At 67.8% G+C, this 19698-nt stretch overlaps 3 protein-coding genes across 8 annotated transcripts in view; 2 read left to right on the forward strand and 1 right to left on the reverse strand.

Annotated features, from left to right (window-relative positions):
- The first annotated feature begins 420 nt into the window (after nucleotides 1–420).
- On the forward strand, nucleotides 421–3129 carry NDUFS8 (NADH:ubiquinone oxidoreductase core subunit S8). Of its 2 annotated transcripts, none has more exons than XM_004618487.2 (7): nucleotides 421–497; nucleotides 1302–1359; nucleotides 1434–1484; nucleotides 1631–1720; nucleotides 1807–1979; nucleotides 2539–2667; nucleotides 2756–3129. In XM_004618487.2, the coding sequence occupies exons 2-7, from the start codon at nucleotides 1302–1304 to the stop codon at nucleotides 2885–2887; spliced, it is 633 nt and encodes a 210-aa protein (XP_004618544.1). In that variant the 5' UTR covers nucleotides 421–497; the 3' UTR covers nucleotides 2888–3129. The 2 variants fall into 2 exon arrangements, with proteins under 2 accessions (XP_004618544.1, XP_054998181.1); XM_055142206.1 differs by lacking the exon at nucleotides 421–497 and adding an exon at nucleotides 557–1073.
- Nucleotides 3130–5215: 2086 nt separating this feature from the next.
- TCIRG1 (T cell immune regulator 1, ATPase H+ transporting V0 subunit a3) lies at nucleotides 5216–14298 on the forward strand. Its single transcript, XM_004618568.2, has 20 exons — nucleotides 5216–5336; nucleotides 7294–7414; nucleotides 7551–7629; nucleotides 8425–8645; nucleotides 8735–8820; nucleotides 9016–9142; nucleotides 9223–9305; nucleotides 9647–9740; nucleotides 9824–10036; nucleotides 10231–10375; nucleotides 11497–11636; nucleotides 11707–11864; nucleotides 11972–12062; nucleotides 12147–12265; nucleotides 12899–13112; nucleotides 13224–13349; nucleotides 13435–13512; nucleotides 13625–13742; nucleotides 13893–14070; nucleotides 14152–14298. Exons 2-20 carry the CDS (start codon nucleotides 7298–7300, stop codon nucleotides 14231–14233), a joined length of 2469 nt encoding a protein of 822 aa, XP_004618625.2. The 5' UTR covers nucleotides 5216–5336; nucleotides 7294–7297; the 3' UTR covers nucleotides 14234–14298.
- An 863-nt stretch (nucleotides 14299–15161) lies between these two features.
- The window catches only part of CHKA (choline kinase alpha), a 28132-nt gene continuing 23595 nt past the window's right edge, over nucleotides 15162–19698 (reverse strand). For 4 of the 5 annotated variants that reach the window (XM_055142138.1, XM_004618569.2, XM_055142140.1 and 1 more), the window contains 3 exons: nucleotides 18881–18987; nucleotides 18477–18558; nucleotides 15162–15824 (listed from right to left, as the gene is read on the reverse strand). In XM_055142138.1, coding sequence (XP_054998113.1) covers nucleotides 15765–15824; nucleotides 18477–18558; nucleotides 18881–18987 — 249 coding nt within the window. In that variant the 3' untranslated portion in view covers nucleotides 15162–15764. Of the gene's footprint in view, nucleotides 15825–18476; nucleotides 18559–18880; nucleotides 18988–19265; nucleotides 19364–19698 lie in introns of those variants that run through there. The other variant, XR_008630692.1, reaches the window with a different exon arrangement.

The following is a 19698-nucleotide window of genomic DNA, read 5'->3' on the forward strand; positions in this document are numbered from 1 at the left end:
ACCGGCAGACCCGGGTTCGATCCCCGGCTTCCCATAAGGGCGCCCCCCAGCACCGCCAGGAGTGATCGATGCGTGCAGAGCCAAGAGTAAGCGTTTGAGACCCAAAAACAAACCCCAAACTTCCAGTTCAGCGCGGGCACAGGTCGGGAATTTGCCAGCAGACAGACGCCCGCAGAGCTGCCTCCCCATGACCGAGGTCTCCGGCTGGACCCAGAAGCGCGTCCTAAGCCCCGGAAGTCCCGCCCCCCAGAGGCTCGCGACTCCTCGCTCATTGGCTTCTCCAATCTAACATGGCGGCGCCCAACTCAGCGCAAGGGCGACTCTGTGCGAGCCAATCAGAATAGACGCGGCGGCCCCACAGGCCAATCAGGATACCGCATGGAGAGTCAGGGCGGAAAAGGCCCAGCCAGCCGGCCCAATGGCAGAGGTTTCAGGTGTAGGCCCCGCCCCCCGGCGCACTGGTCGCTCGGCACGGAAAGGAGCGGCTGCGCCTCAAGGTGGGTGCCCTGACCTCCACTGCTGAGGCCGAGCCGGGGCGGTCGGGGGCCACTGCGGACGCGTGTCTCCCTCCGGACCTGCACCGGGCCCGCTCGGGGCGCGCCCCGGCCCGCGGCCTCCTTGCCCTTGAGCGTGCAGCGGGCGCGCGGGGCGCCGCAGCCTCAGGGCGCATGCGCCGCCCGGGTCAGAGGTCACGGGGAAGGTGCCCAGCGTGGACGCGGTGGGCAGGAGGAGATGGGCCGGCCAGAGGTCGCAGGTTACGGGCAGGGTATAGTCAAGCCCCCGCCAAGGGCCGGGTTCTGGACCTGCTGCCCGATCCCCACTGTCAAGGACCCCCATCTCAGGGGTGAGAAACGGTCAGGTGACCTCACCTGCCCCAAGTTCCAGAAGGACGCGGTGCTGGGACAGGACCCTGAGCCAGGGGCTCGTTAAGCCTTCCAAGGATTTTCAGCCCCCCACACCCTCCAGCTGTGACTCGGGCAAGCCCCTTCATCCGACTGAGCTGTGACTTCTGCCAGTGCAGAAGCACTTTCGGGTCGTGGGGACAGTGACGCGTGTGTGACCCCTGGCACAGGGTAAGGGGTCTGATTTGGGACGCAGAAGGGGGTTAGTGTCTTGGCTGTTTTCGTTGGTGAGACAGAACTTTCTGGATCTCCACCAGCACAGCCGGGTTAGCGGGGTGGGGGCTTGGGGGCAGGACAGGAGAGCTGCACCTGGGACAGGGGTGGGTGATGCAGTGACACCTTTAGAGTGAATTTCTAGGTGCCGCATCACCCCCCTCACCTCCCTGTTTCTGCCTGCAGATGCGCTGCCTGACCTCACCCGCGCTGCTCCGGGCCCTGGCACAGGCGGCCCGCGCAGGTAGGAAGGGGTGTGAGGGTCGGGGGCTTTCCCGCGACATCGGGTCCCGCTGCTCATCGAACCTCTCCCTGCAGGGCCTCCCGGTGGCCGGAGTCTCCATGGCAGCACCGTGGTTGCCACCTACAGTGAGTTCTCAGGGGGCGGCGGGCTCCCCTCGCTGAGATGAGGGTGAAGACCAGGCTTCATTGTGATACGGGGGTCAGCGTTCCAGGGGACCCGGCCGACAGGGGGGATGGCCCAGTCCCCGCCACGCGCTTCTGTCTCCCTGCAGAGTATGTGAACATGCAGGAGCCCGCCATGGACATGAAGGCCGTGACTGACCGTGCCGCCCAGACCCTGCTGTGGACCGAGCTCGCCCGAGGTGGGCGCGGGCCTGGGGCGCGCTGCAGGGGGGCCCGGGGGCGGGAGGTGGGGAGCCCGCAGCCAGCCCCTCCCTGCCGCCCCCAGGCCTGGGCATGACCCTGAGCTACCTGTTCCGGGAGCCGGCCACCATCAACTACCCCTTCGAGAAGGGCCCGCTGAGCCCGCGCTTCCGCGGGGAGCACGCGCTGCGCCGCTACCCGTCGGGCGAGGAGCGCTGCATCGCCTGCAAGCTGTGCGAGGCCATCTGCCCCGCCCAGGTGAGTGGGCGCCCCGAGGAGCGCCCCCCCAGGCTCGGGGCTGGTCCCACGCGACCTCCTGCGGCTTCTGCCCCAGGCTCCGCTGCAGCCTGACTGGCGCCCGCAACCCCAGAGCCCGCGAGCAACCCAGATGGAGGCTTCCCGGGAAACTTGGCCCTGCGGGAACGGGCTCTGTGCCCGGCTCAGGGTTGGGCCGAGGGGATTAGTGCCCAGTGCAGGTGATGGAGCTGAAGCCGGGAGATGAGCTGCCAATCAAGCGGCATTGGGCGGGGCCGTCCTTGCACCCCGCCCCTTCGGCCCCCAGGACTGCCCTAAAGTGAGATTCCCACTCTCAGCTCTGCGCTGGCTCCGTGCAGTGCCCTGGGGATCCCTTCAGTCGCTCTGGGCCTTAGTTTTCCTGGGAAATGGGGGTGACTGTAGAAGGCGCCCCTGCGCGTGCCCGCTGTGCTGACGTCCTAGCCCCCGCGCCAGGAACACCGGGCAAGGAGCACGGGGGCCGGCCGCAGGGAGGGGGCAGAGGCAGGGCCGGGCCGCGGCTGTACCCGTGCCCCATGCGCAGGCCATCACCATCGAGGCGGAGCCGCGGGCCGACGGCAGCCGCCGCACGACGCGCTACGACATCGACATGACCAAGTGCATCTACTGCGGCTTCTGCCAGGAGGCCTGCCCCGTGGACGCCATTGTGGAGGTGCGGCCGGGCCCGGGCGGGTGCGGGGGGAGGGGGGGGCGGGGGGGGCTCCTGGGACCCCCCCCCTTGACGGCCTCCCCACCTGCAGGGCCCCAACTTCGAGTTTTCCACGGAGACGCACGAGGAGCTGCTGTACAACAAGGAAAAGCTGCTCAACAACGGGGACAAATGGGAGGCCGAGATCGCCGCCAACATCCAGGCCGACTACCTGTACCGGTGATGTGGCCGCCAGAGCCAGTGACGCAGCCACCGGCATCTGGCCGACTGCTGTACCAGTAACGGCCCCCGGTAAACCGCTCACTCCTGGGCGGTGGAGATTGTCACCAACATCTGGCAGACCTCCTGTACCGGTGACGTGACGCCCAATGAATCTCTCTGCCCTTGGAAGGCAGAGATTGCTGCCGACGTCCGGCTGACCGCCTGTACCGGTGACGTCCCCCCCAATAAACTTTTCACCCCCTGCTCGGCTCCTGTCCTGAAGGCGCCGCCCACACAGCCACCCCTGGGATGGGCCCCTTGGCAGAGCCAGCACCGGGTCCACTGGCAGGGCACCCCTGGGGACGCTGGGCCTCTGCCCACACACTGTTCTGGGCACATTCCCCAGAGGCGACCTCAGGGCTGCTGTTGGCCTGACCTGGCCCTCGGTCACCCACAGTGAGACCCTTTGCACCTGGGGATCCCCGAGCCTCTGGCAGAAACAGACCAGCTGAGGAAGCTGCTGAGGGTGACTGTCACGAGGCGTGACACATTGCCTGCTGTCCCTGAGCTGTCCTTACCCCAGCCACTTCCTTTTCTCCAAGTTCCCCAGGCCCTCTGGCTGACTTGCTTCCTCTGCTTGGGACTTTTTGGGGGGGCTGGGAGGGGGCAGGAGTGCTCGTGGGTTACTCCTGGCTCCGCACTCGGGGATCACTGCAGGTGAGCTCGCAGGAGCGTATGGGGATCGAATTTGGCTGGCGACATGCAGGGCCGACGCGCTCCCCGCTCTGGCGCATGCTCAGGCCTCTGCTTCAGTTCTGGGGTTGGGTGGGAGGTTGGGTGGCAGCTTCCCTTGGGACCCCCCATTCCATTGTGGCACGTGTCTTCACACACTGGAGCTCCTGAGACGACACCCCTGTAATCTGGGCTCGGCAAGAGCTGCTGCGAGCCCTTCCGTTTCAGAATGCTCCTCAGGGGCCCGAGACCCGCAGTGCTGGGAAAGGCCCAGGCGCCCCCCCTTCTGCTCTGCCCTTGCTGTCAAGGCTCTGAGAAGTCCAGCAAGGGAGCCCCACCACCCCAGCTTCCGGGCCAGGCCTGCTGATCTCAAGTTGAAAATGATGGAGTGTTGGGCTGGAGAGATAGCACAGCGGGTAGGGCGTTTGCCTTGCATGCCGCCGACCTGGGTTCAAATCCCAGCATCCCATATGGTCCCCTGAGCACGGCCAGGGGTAATTCCTGAGTGCAGAGCCAGGAGTAACCCCTGTGCATCGCTAGGTGTGACCCAAAAAGCAAAAAAAAAAAGCGAAAATGATGGAGTGTTGGGGCTGGAGCGATAGCACAGCGGGTAGGGCATTTGCCTTGCACGCGGCTGACCCAGGTTCGATTCCCAGCATCCCATATGGTCCCCTGAGCACCGCCAGGGATTATCCCTGAGCGCAGAGCCAGGAGTAACCCCTGTGCAGAGCCAGGTGTGACCCAAAAAGAAAAAAAAAATGGAGTGTTCTGGGTCCCTATTCTGCTGGCCTTGGTGGCCACAGGAGGCAGAGCCTTTGCAGAAAGGGCCCCCATGATGGCCAGTGGAAGGTTATCTGGCAGCTGTCCACAGCTGCAAACCAGCTCCCTCCTGGGAGCACCCCACCACCACTACCCCATGCCACCTGGTTCTGCTCCCCAAACAGGGACCTTCCGACCTTGGACCCCATTGACGGTCTGTTGTGGAAAGGACTGCACGCTTCTGAGGGTGCGTGTATAGAGGGGCCAGAGCTGAGGGGCTCTGGTGCATGGTGCGTTCTGCTCTTTCCTGGGTCAAGTGCCGGCCCCTGACTTCCATTTGGAGCAGCCAGGACCCCCGAGCCAGGAGGACCCCTCCCCCAGGTGGAGGCCACCTGCTGCGGGGCCCTGTGCCCTGGTCCTCTGAGACAGCCGCTGTGCAGGAGCCCTGGGCCGGTGGTGCGGTGTCAGGGCATTTGTGAGTGGCCATGCCCTGGAGGACCGGGCAGAGGAACATGCTGGGTCCCAGTGATTGCCCACCACCCGTCAGCCCCTACCAGGGAGAGGGGAGAGGTACAGGAGAGATACCCAGCATCTCCGTCTATGTCGACCCCGACCCCCTAACACCTCCAGGAGTTAGGCTGCGCCCCATTCTAGCCCTGGCCCTGGGCAGGCCTGACTCTGTAGGGGCAAAGCGGGGCGGGGCGGGGCGGGGCTTCCCGGGACGGCTCGGGCCCTGGGCTGGCTGGGCCTGGGGGCGGGGCGCGGGGGCGGGGCGGGGCTTCCCGGGAGGGCTCTGGCCCTGGGCTGGCGGAGTCTGGGGGCGGGGCCTGGGGCGGGGCGGGGCTTCCCGGGAGGGCTGGCGGAGTCGGGGACGGGGCGGCCAGTCCCGCCTCCGCGGAGAGTGAGTTCCGCGGGCGCGGGGCTCGGACCGCAGAGCCCGGAACTCGGCGCTGAGCGACGCGGCGTGCAGTCGCCCCGGGGTGAGTGTCGCCGCTGTCACCCCTGCTTCCTGCGGGCCCGGCAAGCGGGTGCTGGCGCCCCCACCCTGCTGTGCCAGTGGAGGCCGCTCAGTCGGGTGGGTCGCAGCGCCTTCCCGGGCGAGGGGGGAGAAAGGAGCCAGCCGCTCATCGCCGCTGAGCCTCATTTCGCGAGGGCAGCGGGCGCGCAGATTTCTTTGCTGGAGCCGCGGAGGGAGCGACCCATTCTAGTGATGCGAAAACTGAGGTCCCACTCACCAGTTTCTGTACGCAGTGCGGGAGGCAGCGGGTTGTTTCCCCAGGAGCCCACCAGTTCGGGGTGATGGGGGTGGGCAGCCGACCCCCGCCACCAGTTCAGGTCACCGTGCGGGCCAGGGTCTGAGGAGCGCCGCTGTGCCCCGGAGGTGGGGGCTTTAGTCTCCATTTCTGGCAGAGACCACGCAGGCCTGATGGCAGAGGGAGGAAGGGGCTGCAGGGTCCCGAAGGTCACAGGTTGGAGGCCCAGATATCTGGTCCAGCGCCAGAGGGCAGGAGAGAGGGGCTGCGCCTGGAGTGGCTCTCACCCTGCCCACCTCCGCGGAGGGTGCCCGGGGAGCCAGGACCCTGTTGCCGCAAGGCTGGAGTTTCCAAGGCTCCTCCCGCTTTGGCCAGCCCATCCTTTCAGGGTTCCCGGGCAGAGAACAGCCCTGCCCAGACGAGAGCTGCCACGGGTTCCGCTGTGGCTTGGGTCTGGCCGCTGCACACCACGTGACCTGGCCTGCCCTCTTCCAGGTTCCTTGAGAACACACGCTGCCCCGCCGTCCCCAGCCTTGCTCCTGGAGTCCAGGCAGGAGCGTGGGGAAGGGATCTGTTATTTTGCTCACCCACCCCCAGATCCCGTCTCTGGCTGGGGGTGGCTAAGCTCCATCCACCTGAAGAAGTGGGGGCCAGAGAGGGTGAGCTGTCCCCAGGTCACAGCCCCGCTGTCCGGGCCTGCTGCCGCCCGCCGGGCCATTGTCTCCGGGATGGGCCAGGGAAGGGCTCTGCTTCCGTATTTTTGTTTCGGGTAAAGCAGGCCCCGGGGCTGCCCCGCGAGGAAGTGACCGCAGGCCTGTCCCAGGCGGTGGGCGGGGCTTCGGCGCCGGCCCTCCAGCCTGCCGCGACACACCCCAGCCTGCGGGCTTCGGAAACAGTCGCGCGGAGGCCAAAGGTGGGCTCTGGGCCCCCGAGAACGAGAGCGGAGCCCCAGACTACAGACTTCTGCGGGGCCGCCGACCCTCCGTCCCGCCATACCGTGGAGGGAGGCCAGCCAGCCCTTCCCGCCCGCTGCAGTTTCACTTTTCTGAGTTTCCCCACCCTTAGGGCTGCTCCCTCTCCGCTGAGGGCGCTCGCGCCCGCCCCACCCACCGCGCTCTAGACACGCCCACCGCGCCCTGCGGATAGGCTCTCGCCCTGCCCATCACTCTCTAGACACGCCCACCGCGCCCTGCAGACAGGTTCTCTCCCCGCCCATCGCGCTAGACACGCCCACTGACTCTCCTACAGCGTTCTCGCTCCGCCCACAGTGCTCGCGCCACGCCCACCACATGACCAGGCCTCTCTGCCCTCACTGAGCCCCAGGGGAACCTGTGAAAGCTCCCCCCACCCACCCTGAGAGCTGGGGAGGAGGGAGCCACCTACCCGTTGGGACAAGTCCAGCCCTGGGTGTCAGTGACCCTTGGAGTGAGAGGCCGGAGCTCCCCTCTGCCAGCAAGAGCTGCAGCAGTCAGGAGGTACTGATGGGGGGTTGCTTAGTGGGAGCCCCCAGACGAGTAGACACAGCAGGTCAGAGGAGGGCCAGTGTCCCTCGGTCCCTTCGCAGGACTTTTCCTTGCACCCTGGGCCCAGTCTGCACTGCTGCGACTTCTGTGGGCCTGTTTCCCCGCCTGTCGGGGTAGGCAGGTCAGTGTCTGAGCCGCGCCGCGTCCCCACGTGCCCGCAGGACCATGGGCTCCATGTTCCGGAGTGAGGAAGTGGCGCTGGTGCAGCTCTTCCTGCCCACGGCCTCGGCCTACTCCTGCGTGAGCCAGCTGGGCGAGCTGGGCCTCGTGGAGTTCCGAGATGTGAGTGCCCTGGGGAAGGCCCTTCCCGGCATGCGCGCGCGGGGGCTGGAGTGGCTCCTGCTGGGGCTCAGGCCTGGGCCCCTGGCCGCTCCTCATGCCCCTTCCCTGGCGCCTGATGTGTGTGTGTCCGTGCCAGCTTAATGCCTCCGTGAGTGCCTTCCAGAGACGCTTTGTGGGGGATGTTCGGCGCTGCGAGGAACTGGAGAAGACCTTCAGTGAGTTGGCCCCAAGGCCCCATCCCAGGCAGCCTTCCTGGAGAAGGTGCCCCCGAACTTGGACAGAAGGAAGTCTGGATCACTGAGGCGGAGGGCCAGGGACGAAGGTCCGGGCTTGGCGGGAAGCGTCAGGCCAGGCCGGCCGTAGTCTGGGGGACGTTCACGGAATACACCTGGGGTGATCTGAGCAGAGCACCCAGGCACCTTGGGAAAGGCTGGGCCCTGGGGCTATCGCAGGGCGCCAGGCCAGGGGGGCTGCTTGCAGGGGAGAGGCAGGACCAGAGCTTTCTCCGCCGCAGACAGGCTGAGTGTGTGGGCCAGAGTTGGGATGGGGGTCCCCAAGGAGCAGCTCCCCAAACGGAGCTGAGAGGACCCCCGTCCCGGGCCTCAGGAAAGCCTTTCCCGACACAGCTGGTGCTTGAGGGGCCCTAAGGACACGGGGTTACGGGGGCTCCGTCCCTGCTGGGTGCCCGGCCCCTGTGCTGTGCTCGCCCCGGCCGGAAGAAGGGGCGCCTCTGCAGGGACAGACGGGGCCTGGGAGTTTGTGGGTGTCAGCAGCTTGGGGGGGCACACCCGGTGGTACGCAGGGATTCCTCCCGGCTCTGTGCTCAGGGGCCGCCCCTGGCAGGGACCGTTTCAGGTGTCGGGGACTGAATCGGGCTGGCCGCGTAGGAGGCGAGCGCCCTCCCCGCTGCGCTATTGCCCTGACCCTGGGGTGGGCTTTGGCGCCTCTCGAGGGGCTTCTTGGCTCACAGTGGCCCTCCCCTGACCCGCCCCTGTTGCCCCTGTTCCCAGCCTTCCTGCAGGAGGAGGTGCGGCGGGCGGGGCTGCCGCTGGCCCCACCCACAGCCGGGCTGCCCGCACCCCCTCCCCGCGACCTGCTGCGCATCCAGGAGGACACTGACCGCCTGGCCCAGGAGCTCCGCGACGTGCGGGGCAACCAGCAGGCCCTGCGCGCCCAGCTGCACCAGCTGCAGCTGCACGCAGAGGTGCTGGGCCAAGGCCACGGTCCCACGGTCAGCGGCGGCCCCGGATGCTGGGGGGGGTAGGGGTGGGGCTGGGGCAGCCAGGCCTGCTCTGGGCTCACGGCGCTTCCTCCCCGCAGCTGGCCGCCCCCCACGTGGACGCGACCTTAGAGACCATGCCGCTGCTCCAAAGCCCCGGGGGGCCACACCAGGACCTGAGGGTCAAGTAGGTGATGTGTCACGCTCCGCCCTGACCACGCGGGCGGGTGGACTCCTTGGCCAGTGCTCACCCTCCTTGACGGTCCCCACCCGCAGACCTATCCTCTCCGGGCCCCCTGGAGGCCGCGTGCCCCTCCCCGGGCGGGCGAGGGGGTTGGCGGGGCCCGTGGCAGCCGCCCCCCAGCCTGGCGTGGCCTGGCAGTTTCGTGGCAGGCGCCGTGGAGCCCCACAAGGCGGCCGCCCTGGAGCGCCTGCTCTGGAGGGCCTGTCGCGGCTTCCTCATCGCCAGCTTCCGGGAGAGCGAGCGGCCGCTGGAGGACCCCGTGACGGTGGGCGGTGGGCGAGGCGGGCCGGACGGGGGCGGGGCGAGGGGGTGGGGGGCTCCCCGCTGACGCGCCCGCCCCCGCAGGGCGAGCCGGCGACCTGGATGACCTTCCTCATCTCCTACTGGGGCGAGCAGATCGGACAGAAGATCCGCAAGATCACGGCCTGGTGAGTGCCAGGCCCGGGGCCGCTCTCCACCCCGGTGCCCGCGCCATCCCGTCCCTGCACCCCGTCCAGTGCCCACCTCAACCCTGGCCCGCACTCCGCCCCGGGGTCCGCACCACCCCTCTCCCTGCCCTCGCCCTGGTGCCTGTGCCAGCCTGTCCCCGTTCTCCCTCAGGTGCCCAGGCTGACCCGTCCCGCTCTCCGCCCCCATAAGCACACTAACCCGTCCCCCCTCTCCGCCCCCGTGCCCCCCTCCGCCCACGCTAACCCGTCCCGCTCTCCGCCCCAGTGCCCACGCTAACCCGTCCCCCTCCGCCCACGCTAACCCGTCCCGCTCTCCCCAGCTTCCACTGCCACGTGTTCCCGTTCGCCGAGCAGGAGGACGTCCGCCACCGCGGGCTGCAGCAGCTGCAGCAGCAGAGCCAGGAGCTGCAGGAGGTGGGCGCCCCGGGCTGGGCAGACGGAGCCCCCCTTTCCCGGTCCGCGGCCCCCACGCTCACTGAGCGCCGCTCTGGCCGCAGGTCCTGGGCGAGACGGAGCGTTTCCTGAGCCAGGTGCTGGGCCGGGTGCAGCAGCTGCTGCCGCCCTGGCAGACGCAGGTGCGCAAGATGAAGGCCGTGTACCTGGTGCTGAACCAGTGCAGCGTGAGCGCCACGCACAAGTGCCTCATCGCCGAGGGCTGGTGCGCCGCGCGGGACCTGCACGCCCTGCAGGGGGCGCTGCGGGACAGCTCGGTGAGTCGGGGCTTGCGCCCAGGCCCCCCAGGAGCTGCGGCTGGGGCTCCTGTCCCCGAGGGTGGGCACCGTGCCACCCGGGCAGCGATGGGGCGACTGAGGCGGGTGGCGTCTGGATTCTGAGCTCCGGGCTGCCCTTTCTCCGGTGGGGTGGAGCAGCAGGGCCCCCCAGCAGCTCCCACTCGCCCCTGCAGAGCGAGGAGGGAGTGAGCGCCCTGGCCCATCGCCTCCCCTGCCGGGACATGCCCCCCACGCTCATCCGGACCAACCGCTTCACAGCCGGCTTCCAGGGCATCGTGGACGCATACGGCGTGGGCCGGTACCAGGAGGTGAACCCCGGTGAGCGTCACAGGTGCCCCCACACGCTGTGGCTCCCCAGAAGCCCGTCGTGCTTGGAGGGCGCCAGCATGCCTGTGTCCAGGGGCTGGCGGGTCTGAGCGTGACTCCCCGTGACATGCTCTTGAGCTGCTCTGAACCTCAGTTTTCTTTGTTGTCCTGAGTCTAACTCTCGGGGGTCCCAGGGCCAGTGTCCCCCTGCTGGTGCTCAGCCTCGGGTCAGGAGCTACTGCTACAGGTGGTCTGTTAGGGGGCTGGAGTGAGGAACCAGTGAGGGACCACATGGTGTTGGGGGGGCAGGCAGTGAGGTGGTAAGGAAGAGAGGGAGTGCAGGGGGAGGGGAGCAGGGCTGTGTGTGCAGGGGGAGGGGAGCAGGGCTGTGTGTGCAGGGGGGAGGGGAGCAGGGCTGTGTGTGCAGGGGGGAGGGGAGCAGGGCTGTGTGTGCAGGGGGAGGGGAGCAGGGCTGTGAGTGCAGGGGGAGGGGAGCAGGGCTGTGTGTGCAGGGGGAGGGGAGCAGGGCTGTGTGTGCAGGGGGGAGGGGAGCAGGGCTGTGTGTGCAGGGGGAGGGGAGCAGGGCTGTGAGTGCAGGGGGAGGGGAGCAGGGCTGTGAGTGCAGGGGGAGGGGAGCAGGGCTGTGAGTGCAGGGGGAGGGGAGCAGGGCTGTGAGTGCAGTGGGGAGGGGAGCTGTGAAGGTGCCCACTGCTCCTGCCCGCAGTGTTAGCAGGGACTGGCCTACTGGCAGCTGCTGGCCAAGCCCAGGGGGACCCAGTGCTCCCTGTGGGGGGCTCGCATTCCCATGTCCCCCCCCCCCCGTCTGAGCCTTGGTTTCCCACCCTCACGACCTCAGTGGGTAGGTGCATGGGAAAATTCCTTTTGGGAGCCCCCCAAAGGAATTGTGCCAGTTCTGCAGGGGTGGGGGAGCTGATGACTTGAGGGGCTGTGTAGCGACAGCGTCTGCTGCAGTGATTGAGGAAGTGGGGCTCAGAGAGGTCGGGTTACTCGCCTGAGGTCACACAGCATGTGGGCTCATCTGTGGCCGCCTGGCATCCCTGTGGGTGGCGCCAGGGCTGAGGCCGACGTGGCCGCCCCCCGGGTCCGACTGACGCGGGCCCCTGTCCCCGCAGCTCCCTACACCATCATCACCTTCCCCTTCCTCTTTGCCGTCATGTTTGGGGACGTGGGCCACGGGCTGCTCATGGCTCTCTTCGCCCTGGCCATGGTGCTGGCGGAGGACCGGCCGGCCGTGAAGAAGGCGCAGAACGAGGTAGGTAGGGGCCAGCCCGGGCGGCGGGCGGGCTGCGGGCAGGGCCGGGGCTCACTGGCTCCCGCCCCAGATCTGGAGAACCTTCTTCGGGGGCCGCTACCTGCTCCTCCTCATGGGGCTCTTCTCCGTCTACACCGGCTTCATCTACAACGAGTGCTTCAGCCGCGCCACGGCCATCTTCCCCTCGGGCTGGAGCGTGGCGGCCATGGCCAACCAGTCCGGGTGGAGGTGAGCGGGCGCAGCCCCGGCCCGCCCGCTGGGCACCCCGCCCCTGGCCTCTCCCCCGCCCTTGCCCCTGACCGCTGTGCAACCCCGCCCGCCTCTTCCTGCCTCAGTGACACGTTCCTGGCCCAGAACCCGCTGCTCAGCCTGGACCCCAACATCACCGGCGTCTTCCTGGGGCCCTACCCGTTCGGCATCGACCCCGTGAGTCCCAGCTGGAGGGCGAGGTGCTCCGGCAGGCGCGGGGTGCGGTCGGGGCGCCCCACTGACGGCTCTGCCCTCCCCCAGATCTGGAGCCTGGCCGTCAACCGCCTGAGCTTCCTCAACTCCTTCAAGATGAAGATGTCCGTCATCCTGGGCGTGACCCACATGGCCTTCGGGGTGGTCCTGGGTGTCTTCAACCACTTGTGAGGAAGGGGGTGCAGGGTGGGGGCGGGGCCCTGGGCGGAGGGTGTGGGCGTGACCAGAGCGCAGGGCGGGGCATGTGGTGGAGGGCAGGATGGGGCAGGGGCGGGGCCTAGGGCGGAGGGAGGGGCGTGGTCAGAGCGCAGGGTGGGGCATGTGGTGGAGGGCGGGATGGGGCAGGGGCGGGGCCTAGGGCGGAGGGAGGGTGTGGTCAGAGCACAGGGCGGGGCATGTGGTGGAGGGCGGGGTGGGCAGGGGCAGGGCCTAGGGTGGAGGGCAGGGCATAATCAGCGCAGGGTGGGGCATGTGGAGGGCGGGATGGGGCAGGGGCGGGGCCCTGGGCAGAGGGTGTGGGCGTGACCAGAGTGCGGGGCGGGGCATGTGGTAAAAGGCGGGATGGGTGTGGGCGTGATCCGATAGCAGGGCGGGGCATGTGAAGGGCGGGATGGGTGTGGGCGTGGCCAAAGCGTGGGGTGGGGCATGTGGTGGAGGGCGGGGCCAGAGTTTGGGAGAAGGGGTTGTCCGTGTGGGCTTGGCAGGAGCGGGCCCAGGACAGGCGGGTCCGAGTGGGGGTGGGAGCGGGGACCGAGGGCGGTGCCGGGGCAGCTGACCCGCTGACCAGCCCTCCCCACCAGGCACTTCAGGCAGCGCCATCGGCTGCTGCTGGAGACGGCGCCGGAGCTGGTCTTCCTGCTCGGGCTCTTCGGCTACCTCGTCTTCCTCATCGGCTACAAGTGGCTGAGCGTGGGGCCGGCGGACGCTGCGGGGGCCCCCAGCATCCTCATCCACTTCATCAACATGTTCCTCTTCAGCAGCAGCGCCGGCAACCGGGCGCTCTTCCGGGGCCAGGTGCGCGGGGGTGGGGCTGCGGTCTCGGCCCCTGGCCCGTGCACTCGGGGTCCGCCGCCCAAGCTGGGTACAGCCTCGAGTAGCCCCTGACTGGTGTCCCCTCCCCTGCAGGCCGCGGTGCAGTCCACGCTGGTGGTCCTGGCCCTGGCCATGGTGCCCATCCTGCTGCTCGGCACGCCACTCTTCCTGTACCGCCGGCACCGGCGTGCGAGGGCGAGGCCCGCTGGAGGACAGCCGGTGGGGCCCGGGAGGGCGTCCAGGGCGGGGGTGTCGGGGAGGTGGCCATGGGCAAGCACCACGGCTCATGTCCCCACACCTCCAGGACGACAAACAGGGGCTCCTGGATGCATCAGGCTGTGACGAGGAGCTGGCTGGGTGCCCCGGGGACCAGGACGACGAGGTATCTGCAGTGCCTTCTGGTGGGGCAGCAGGAGTCCATTACCCCCTGGCCTCCGCCCATCCCGAGCCCGCTGGCCCATCCCGCTGGCCCCTCACTGCCTCCGTGTCCACAGTTCGCAGCGTCCGAGGTGTTCATGCACCAGGCCATCCACACCATCGAGTTCTGCCTGGGCTGTGTGTCCAACACGGCCTCCTACCTGCGTCTCTGGGCCCTGAGCCTGGCCCACGCCCGTAAGTGCCCGGCTGCCCTGGGTCCCGAGCTGCACATCCTGGGGGCCATAGTCCTGTTCAGTGGGTGAGTGGGGAGGGGTAGTGCTGGCCTAGCTGGGCCCCCCGGAAGGGGCCCCCTGCGCCCGGTGCCAGCGCCCCCCTTGCCCGCAGAGCTGTCGGAGGTGCTGTGGGCCATGGTGATGCGCGTGGGCCTGGGCCTGGGCCGGGAGATGGGCGTGGTGGCCGTGGCCCTGGTGCCCGTGTTCGGCGCCTTCGCGGTGCTCACGGTGGCCATCCTGCTGGTGATGGAGGGGCTCTCGGCCTTCCTGCACGCGCTGCGCCTGCACTGGTGAGTGGCCGGGCGGCTGGGCGGGCGGGGCACCCCGGGCCTGTCCAGCCTCACGCCGCCCCCCGCCCTCCGCGCCCCCAGGGTGGAGTTCCAGAACAAGTTCTACTCGGGCACCGGCTACCAGCTCACCCCCTTCACCTTCGTCCTGGACGAAGAGGACTAGCACCCCGGGCCTCGCCGCGATGGGGCGGAATAAAGGGGCGAATGGGAATGGCGTCCTGGTCCTGTCTGCGGGGGTCTCCGCTCCCACCCGGCCACGCTTCCCGGCTGCCCCGCCGGATGCCCTCTGAGCCCGGCTGGCACAGAGCCGAGGGGCAGGGCCGGTCAGGGACTCCGTCCCGCGGGTGTCCGCTGGCTGGAAGGAGGCGTCTGCCTGTCCCGCGAGAAGGCAGAGGCTGGGCCCCGGGGTCGGCGCTCCTGTTCTCTGCTCTGCAGGGACAGTGCCCAGCAGGGGGCTGCCCCGAGGGCCCGCACAGTCCACACAGGGCCCGTGTCATGGCCACGTGGCGCCACTTCCAAGAGTGCCTCCCCGGCTGCACCTGGCCAGGCTCTGGGCAGCGTCCACCGCATCTGCGGTAACCTGCAGGGTGGAGCTGGGGACAGGTGGTGGACACGGCCGCGCCCACCGCTGCTGTGATGCTGCTGCACCAGGCACCAGGCCCCAGCACGGGAGCCCGTCTAGCGCCAGGGTCGGGACGCGGGTGAGCCTAAGTGGCAGGGAGGGGTGGCCTCAGACTCTCAGGTGCAGCCAGAGGCCCCTGGAAAGGCCAAGGGGGCCGGCCCAGCGCAGCGCTGACCCCAGGCCAGCAGTGCCCCAGAGGCTTTTGATGGGGGGGGCATACACGGCAGTGCTGGGGGCCCCTATGGAATGCACGGGGTGGGAGGGGGGTCGGCCACGTGCAAGGCAGCTGCCTTCCCTGCTGTGCTAAGTCTCGGTCCCCGTGGCCGTTTCTGACATCTGGGATCCCCTCAGCCCCCCGACCCCCACCATGCAGACGCCTCCACAGCCCTTTGTCTTCCCAGGTGGGGCGCGGGCACTCAAAACAAACTGGGGGCAGACGCGGAGCAGGAACGACGAGCTCACACACATCCACGGTGGGCACAGTTAGGTGGTCGCAGCTCTTTATTGCCTGTCGCGTACAGTCCAGCTGCAGAAATGTGTACACGGGGGGACAGCCGAGTCAGAGTTCAGAGTGAGAAACGTCGCGGGGGCACTCACGGCCTCAGGCGGGCTGCCGCCTCCCAGCTCCAGGCTGAGCAGAGGTGGGGGCGCGGGGGCCGGGCCGGCATGTAGCGGGTGGCCACCGCGCGTCCCGCATCTGGCACCCTGCCCGCCCAGCCCAGAGCCCGGGGAGCGTCGGGCCCACGGGGGCCGCAGCGGGGCGCGGGCAGCATCAGGCCCAGCCCGGAGGCGAGGGCTGCTCACAGCGCCACCTGCAGGCGGCCGGCGGGAGCTATTGCACTAGTTCCTATACTTCTGCTTCCCGACGCAGGCCCAGGTCCTAGCGGAATCTTACAGGAGATAGGACAGAAATGTGACTCGATTTTAATACAGTCCTCCGTCTCAGACACGTCTGTGCTCAGTAGTCAGACATCCGGCCTCCGTGCTGCCCGCAGGCCGGGCACGGGCGCACGAGGGAGGCCCGGGCAGGGCGCGCCCACGCGGCCGGGGCTGAGGTGTCGGGTCCTGCAGGTCACACTCCAAGCTTCCTCTTCTGCTCGAAATAGGCGTCAAAGCGGGCCTGGGCGTAGTCCTGGAAGACACAGGGTCAGCTCAGCGTGGCCGCTGGAAGGCCCAGGCTCCCTGCAGCCTCCAGACTCGAGAGTACTGTGAGGGGAGCAAGGAGTCCCTGGGCCACCTGCTGTCCATGTGGTACCTGCTCTGCCTACAGTGCTCGGTGCAGACACTGCTATAGAAGATGCAGGTCTGGAGCCGTCACCTCCCGGGTCCTCGCTGTCCGTGCCCACGCCCGGTCACCGCCCTGGCCGTTGCCACACTGTCCCCCTTACCCCTGCCGCCGACGGGCGTAACAGTGACGGAAGCTGCGCGTGCCTGTGCCCGCTGGCTCCACAGAGCAGACGGGGAGATGCTCCCTGGCCGCCTGCTGGGCTCCGAGGCCCTTCTAGATGCATGTCCTGGTCACCGTTCCCCCGTCTCTGGCTGGCCTTTCTGTGGCCTTTCAGAGCAAGAGCTCTGAGTGTCGAAGTCTAACGAGGGTTTTCTCCCTGTCTGCACTGCCTGGGGTCAAACTCAGGGCCTCGGGGTGCAAGAGCTCCGCCGAGCCCAGGCCCGGCCCTTGAGGCAAGTGCTGATGTGACCCAAGCAACTGTCACGGCCAGGACCACTGTGTGCGGAAGCCCCCTCAGCCGTGGGCGCTGCTCCTGGCGTGCGGGCGGACAGCGTGACCGGGACGTTGTCAGGGAGAGACCCGAGATCAGCGTGGGGAGGAAGGGCCTTTTCCGTTTAGTTTTGGGTCGCACCCGGCAGCGGTCGGGGTGACTCCTGACTCCTCACTCAGGAGTGACTCCTGGCGGTGCCTGGGGACCGTATGGATGCCGGGGATCGAACCCGGGTCCACGGAATGCAAGCACCCTTCCTGCTGCACTACGGCTTCGACCCCCAGGGACTGTTCTTGTGCCCGGGACCCTTCAGCCCAGGTGCTCAGACAAGTGCTCACAGCTTGTAGGGGGCACAGACAGTGACGCCAGAGTAGGGCACGCCCACCCCCCACCACTGGCCTTTCCAGACTGACCTTGAGGCCTGCGTCACACGCCAGCCTTCCGCTTCCGGCACTGCCCCGAGACCCTGAGTGGAAGCAGTCCTCCCTGCCCTGTATTTTGGGGTCCCCTGACCTGGGGGCGAGTGGGAGGGAACATCTGGTCTACCAGACTCCTCAGGGGGCTGCATGCGGTGGTGTGGGGGCTGCTCCTGACCCAGTGCTCGGGGTTGCTGAGCAGCGCTGGGGTGGGCCCGGCCCTCTGAGCCATCTCCCCAGGCCCTCGTCTTAAAGTCCTTATGCTGATGGGCTTCTCTTCCTAGTTCCTTTCTTAACTTTTTTTCGGGTTTTCGGCTACACCCCGCAGCGTTCAGGGGACCGGGTGCCAGGAACTGGACCTCGCCTCCCGAATGCAAACCCGGCCGCCCTCGTTTTGCCCGACACCTCTTTTCACTGCTTATTTACTTACTCCGGGGCTGCCTGGCTGCTCGGGGACCACACAGGCCCGTGCCTGCCCTCTGCCCTGTCTCCCCAGACCCTCTTTCTAGCTCATTTTTGTTTGGGGGTCACACCTGGCTCTGCACGCAGGGATCGCTCCTGGTGGAGACTCAGGCCACACAAAGCGCCAGGGACTGAACCTGGGTCAACCACAGCCAAGGCAAGAGTCTTAGCCCCGTGCTGTGTCTCTCCGGCCCAGCCAAAAAGAGTTAATGGTGAACTAAACCTTAAACTAAGTGACTGTTCTTTTCATTTCTTCTTTAATCCCAGATTTAGAAGTACTCTGCTTCATTTCCAAATAACTGAATATCCTAGATCTTTTGGTAACTGACGTCCGGTTAAATCCCCTGTGGTGGAAACACTCTCCTATTTCAATCCTTCCATCTGAGCTACTAGGCAACAGCTGGCAGTGCTCAGGGGGTCGCAGCAGAGCTGGGGTCGCCCCCGGGGCCCCCACACGCCCAGGGACGGGCCCTCTCTGTCCATCTCCCCAGCCTCCACCCCCAGCCTCCCGCTGTCCTCTTACCTCAAGCGCGTGCCCTGTGCCACCGAGGGGGTCAGTCGTGTGACCCCCTGGGACGGGCACCTGCGCTTCCCCTCACAAGCCCCGGGCCGCCGTCTGCCTTGCTCCCTAACTGTCAGCTACTCATCTTGGGGTGTGGGGTGGGGGTGGCATGGTTGGGACCATGTGGTGCTAGAATTGAACCCGAGACCCCCGCGCGCCACCCACCGGGCCGTCTGCCCGGGCCTGCTTTATCGCTAAAGCAGCAGCTTTCGTCTCTGATGAAGGGGCGACTCTTCCATCAGGAAAGGGCACCCTCAGCGTCGTCACAGGCAACCCCCTTCTCTGAAGGCCTCATGTGCCACGACCCTGCTGTGGCCCCCTGGGCCCCCCTTCACCCGAGTGCGTCCATGCACTGCTGCCCTGGGGCCAGAAGTGGACCCTGTCCCGCCTGGACGCTGGGGACGCCCCCAGCACTCCCCGGGCTCATCGTCTGCGTCAGGACCAGCCGCCAGCTCTGCAGGGACAGGGCACCGAGCACGGGCTCCTGCCCCCAGCGTGCACACGGGGTCCCCAGGGCAAAGGTCCCGAGACACCCTGGAGCCAGAGCCTGCCTGGAAGTAGGGGAGTCGCCCCTGTGCGGCCTGTCGGGGTCGGGCGCCCTGGGCAGGGGAAGTGGCCGCACGTACCATGTACCCAAACTCGATGGACGAGATCTTGGCCTGCACGATGGACCAGAGTCCCCAGAAGAAATGTGATGCCAGGGCGAACCTGCAAGCAGACGTGGGTGTGCGTGAGATGGTGAGGGCGGGGCGGGCCAGCGGGGCGGGTCAGCGGGCTGGACGGGGCGGGGCTCTGGCAGCCTGAGCCAACAGTAGCGGAGCCACACGGAGAAGCCGGGGCGCTCTCTGCAGTTTGGTGTCTTTGGTGTCTGGGTCGGGCCTCAGGAAGGACCCCGGGGGTGCTCTGGGGACCACCTGAGGCGTGGAACTCCAACCGTGACACAGCAAAGCCGCCGCATGCGACGCAAGCGTCTCGAGGCCCGCACTGGGCGCCCCGGGGCCGGAGCGCGTGCCGCGGGCGCTCGGGGTACCTGTTGACTTCCACCAGCATGTCCTCTTCCATGCGGGACCGTTCTTCACTGCTGAGGCTTGCAAACTCCTCCTGGAATGCCGCCAAGTAACTGGAAATAAAATGGAGCTTAAAAAAAACAAAAACAACAGAAGCAACAGGTCAGACTTCCCGGCAGACGGGCAGCCGCGCAAACCCTGGGGCCGGGGCGACGCGCAGAGCGAGGGCACTCGCCCTGAACCCGCACTCTGCCCCTGGCACCCCATCCGGCCCCCGAGCACCGCCAGGAGTGAGCCCCGAGTGCAGACCAGGAGGGACCCCTGAGCATCGCCGGGTGTGACCCAGAACAAACAAAAAGCAGACACGGGCCCCGGGGCGTGTCTGGCCGGGCGCCCCGCGGGACAGACCTGGGCGCCGGGTCCTTGGCTCGCTGCGGGCGCTGAGCAGCCTCTGGGGCCGGCGAGGCTGCAGGCTCCTTCCGGAGGGGCTTCGTTCACTTAATTCCCTACAGAGAAGCAACGCTGACCCCGGGCCCCGCGCCCCGCTCGGGAATCGACGAACATAACACGCCTGGACACAGGATCCGCCCAACGCCGGCCACGCCAGGAGGTCAGCGCCGCCTCCTCCCTGCAGGCCGCCCCACCAGCCCCGTCGGATGCCAGCGCTGCCCCCCCCAGCAGAGGAGACTTCCAGGGTCAAGCACAGTCCAGAGGGGCTTCCACCCACCTTGGGCCAGGCCCAGAATGACCCCAGGATGTTTGCTACAACCTCCCGGGCACATTCTGACCATTTCTCTGCATGAATGACGACAGACCCTCCCTGCAGACGAGGCAACGGAAG

The sequence above is a fragment of the Sorex araneus genome, chromosome 6, assembly GCF_027595985.1.
Source record: "Sorex araneus isolate mSorAra2 chromosome 6, mSorAra2.pri, whole genome shotgun sequence".
Classification (NCBI taxonomy): domain Eukaryota; kingdom Metazoa; phylum Chordata; class Mammalia; order Eulipotyphla; family Soricidae; genus Sorex; species Sorex araneus.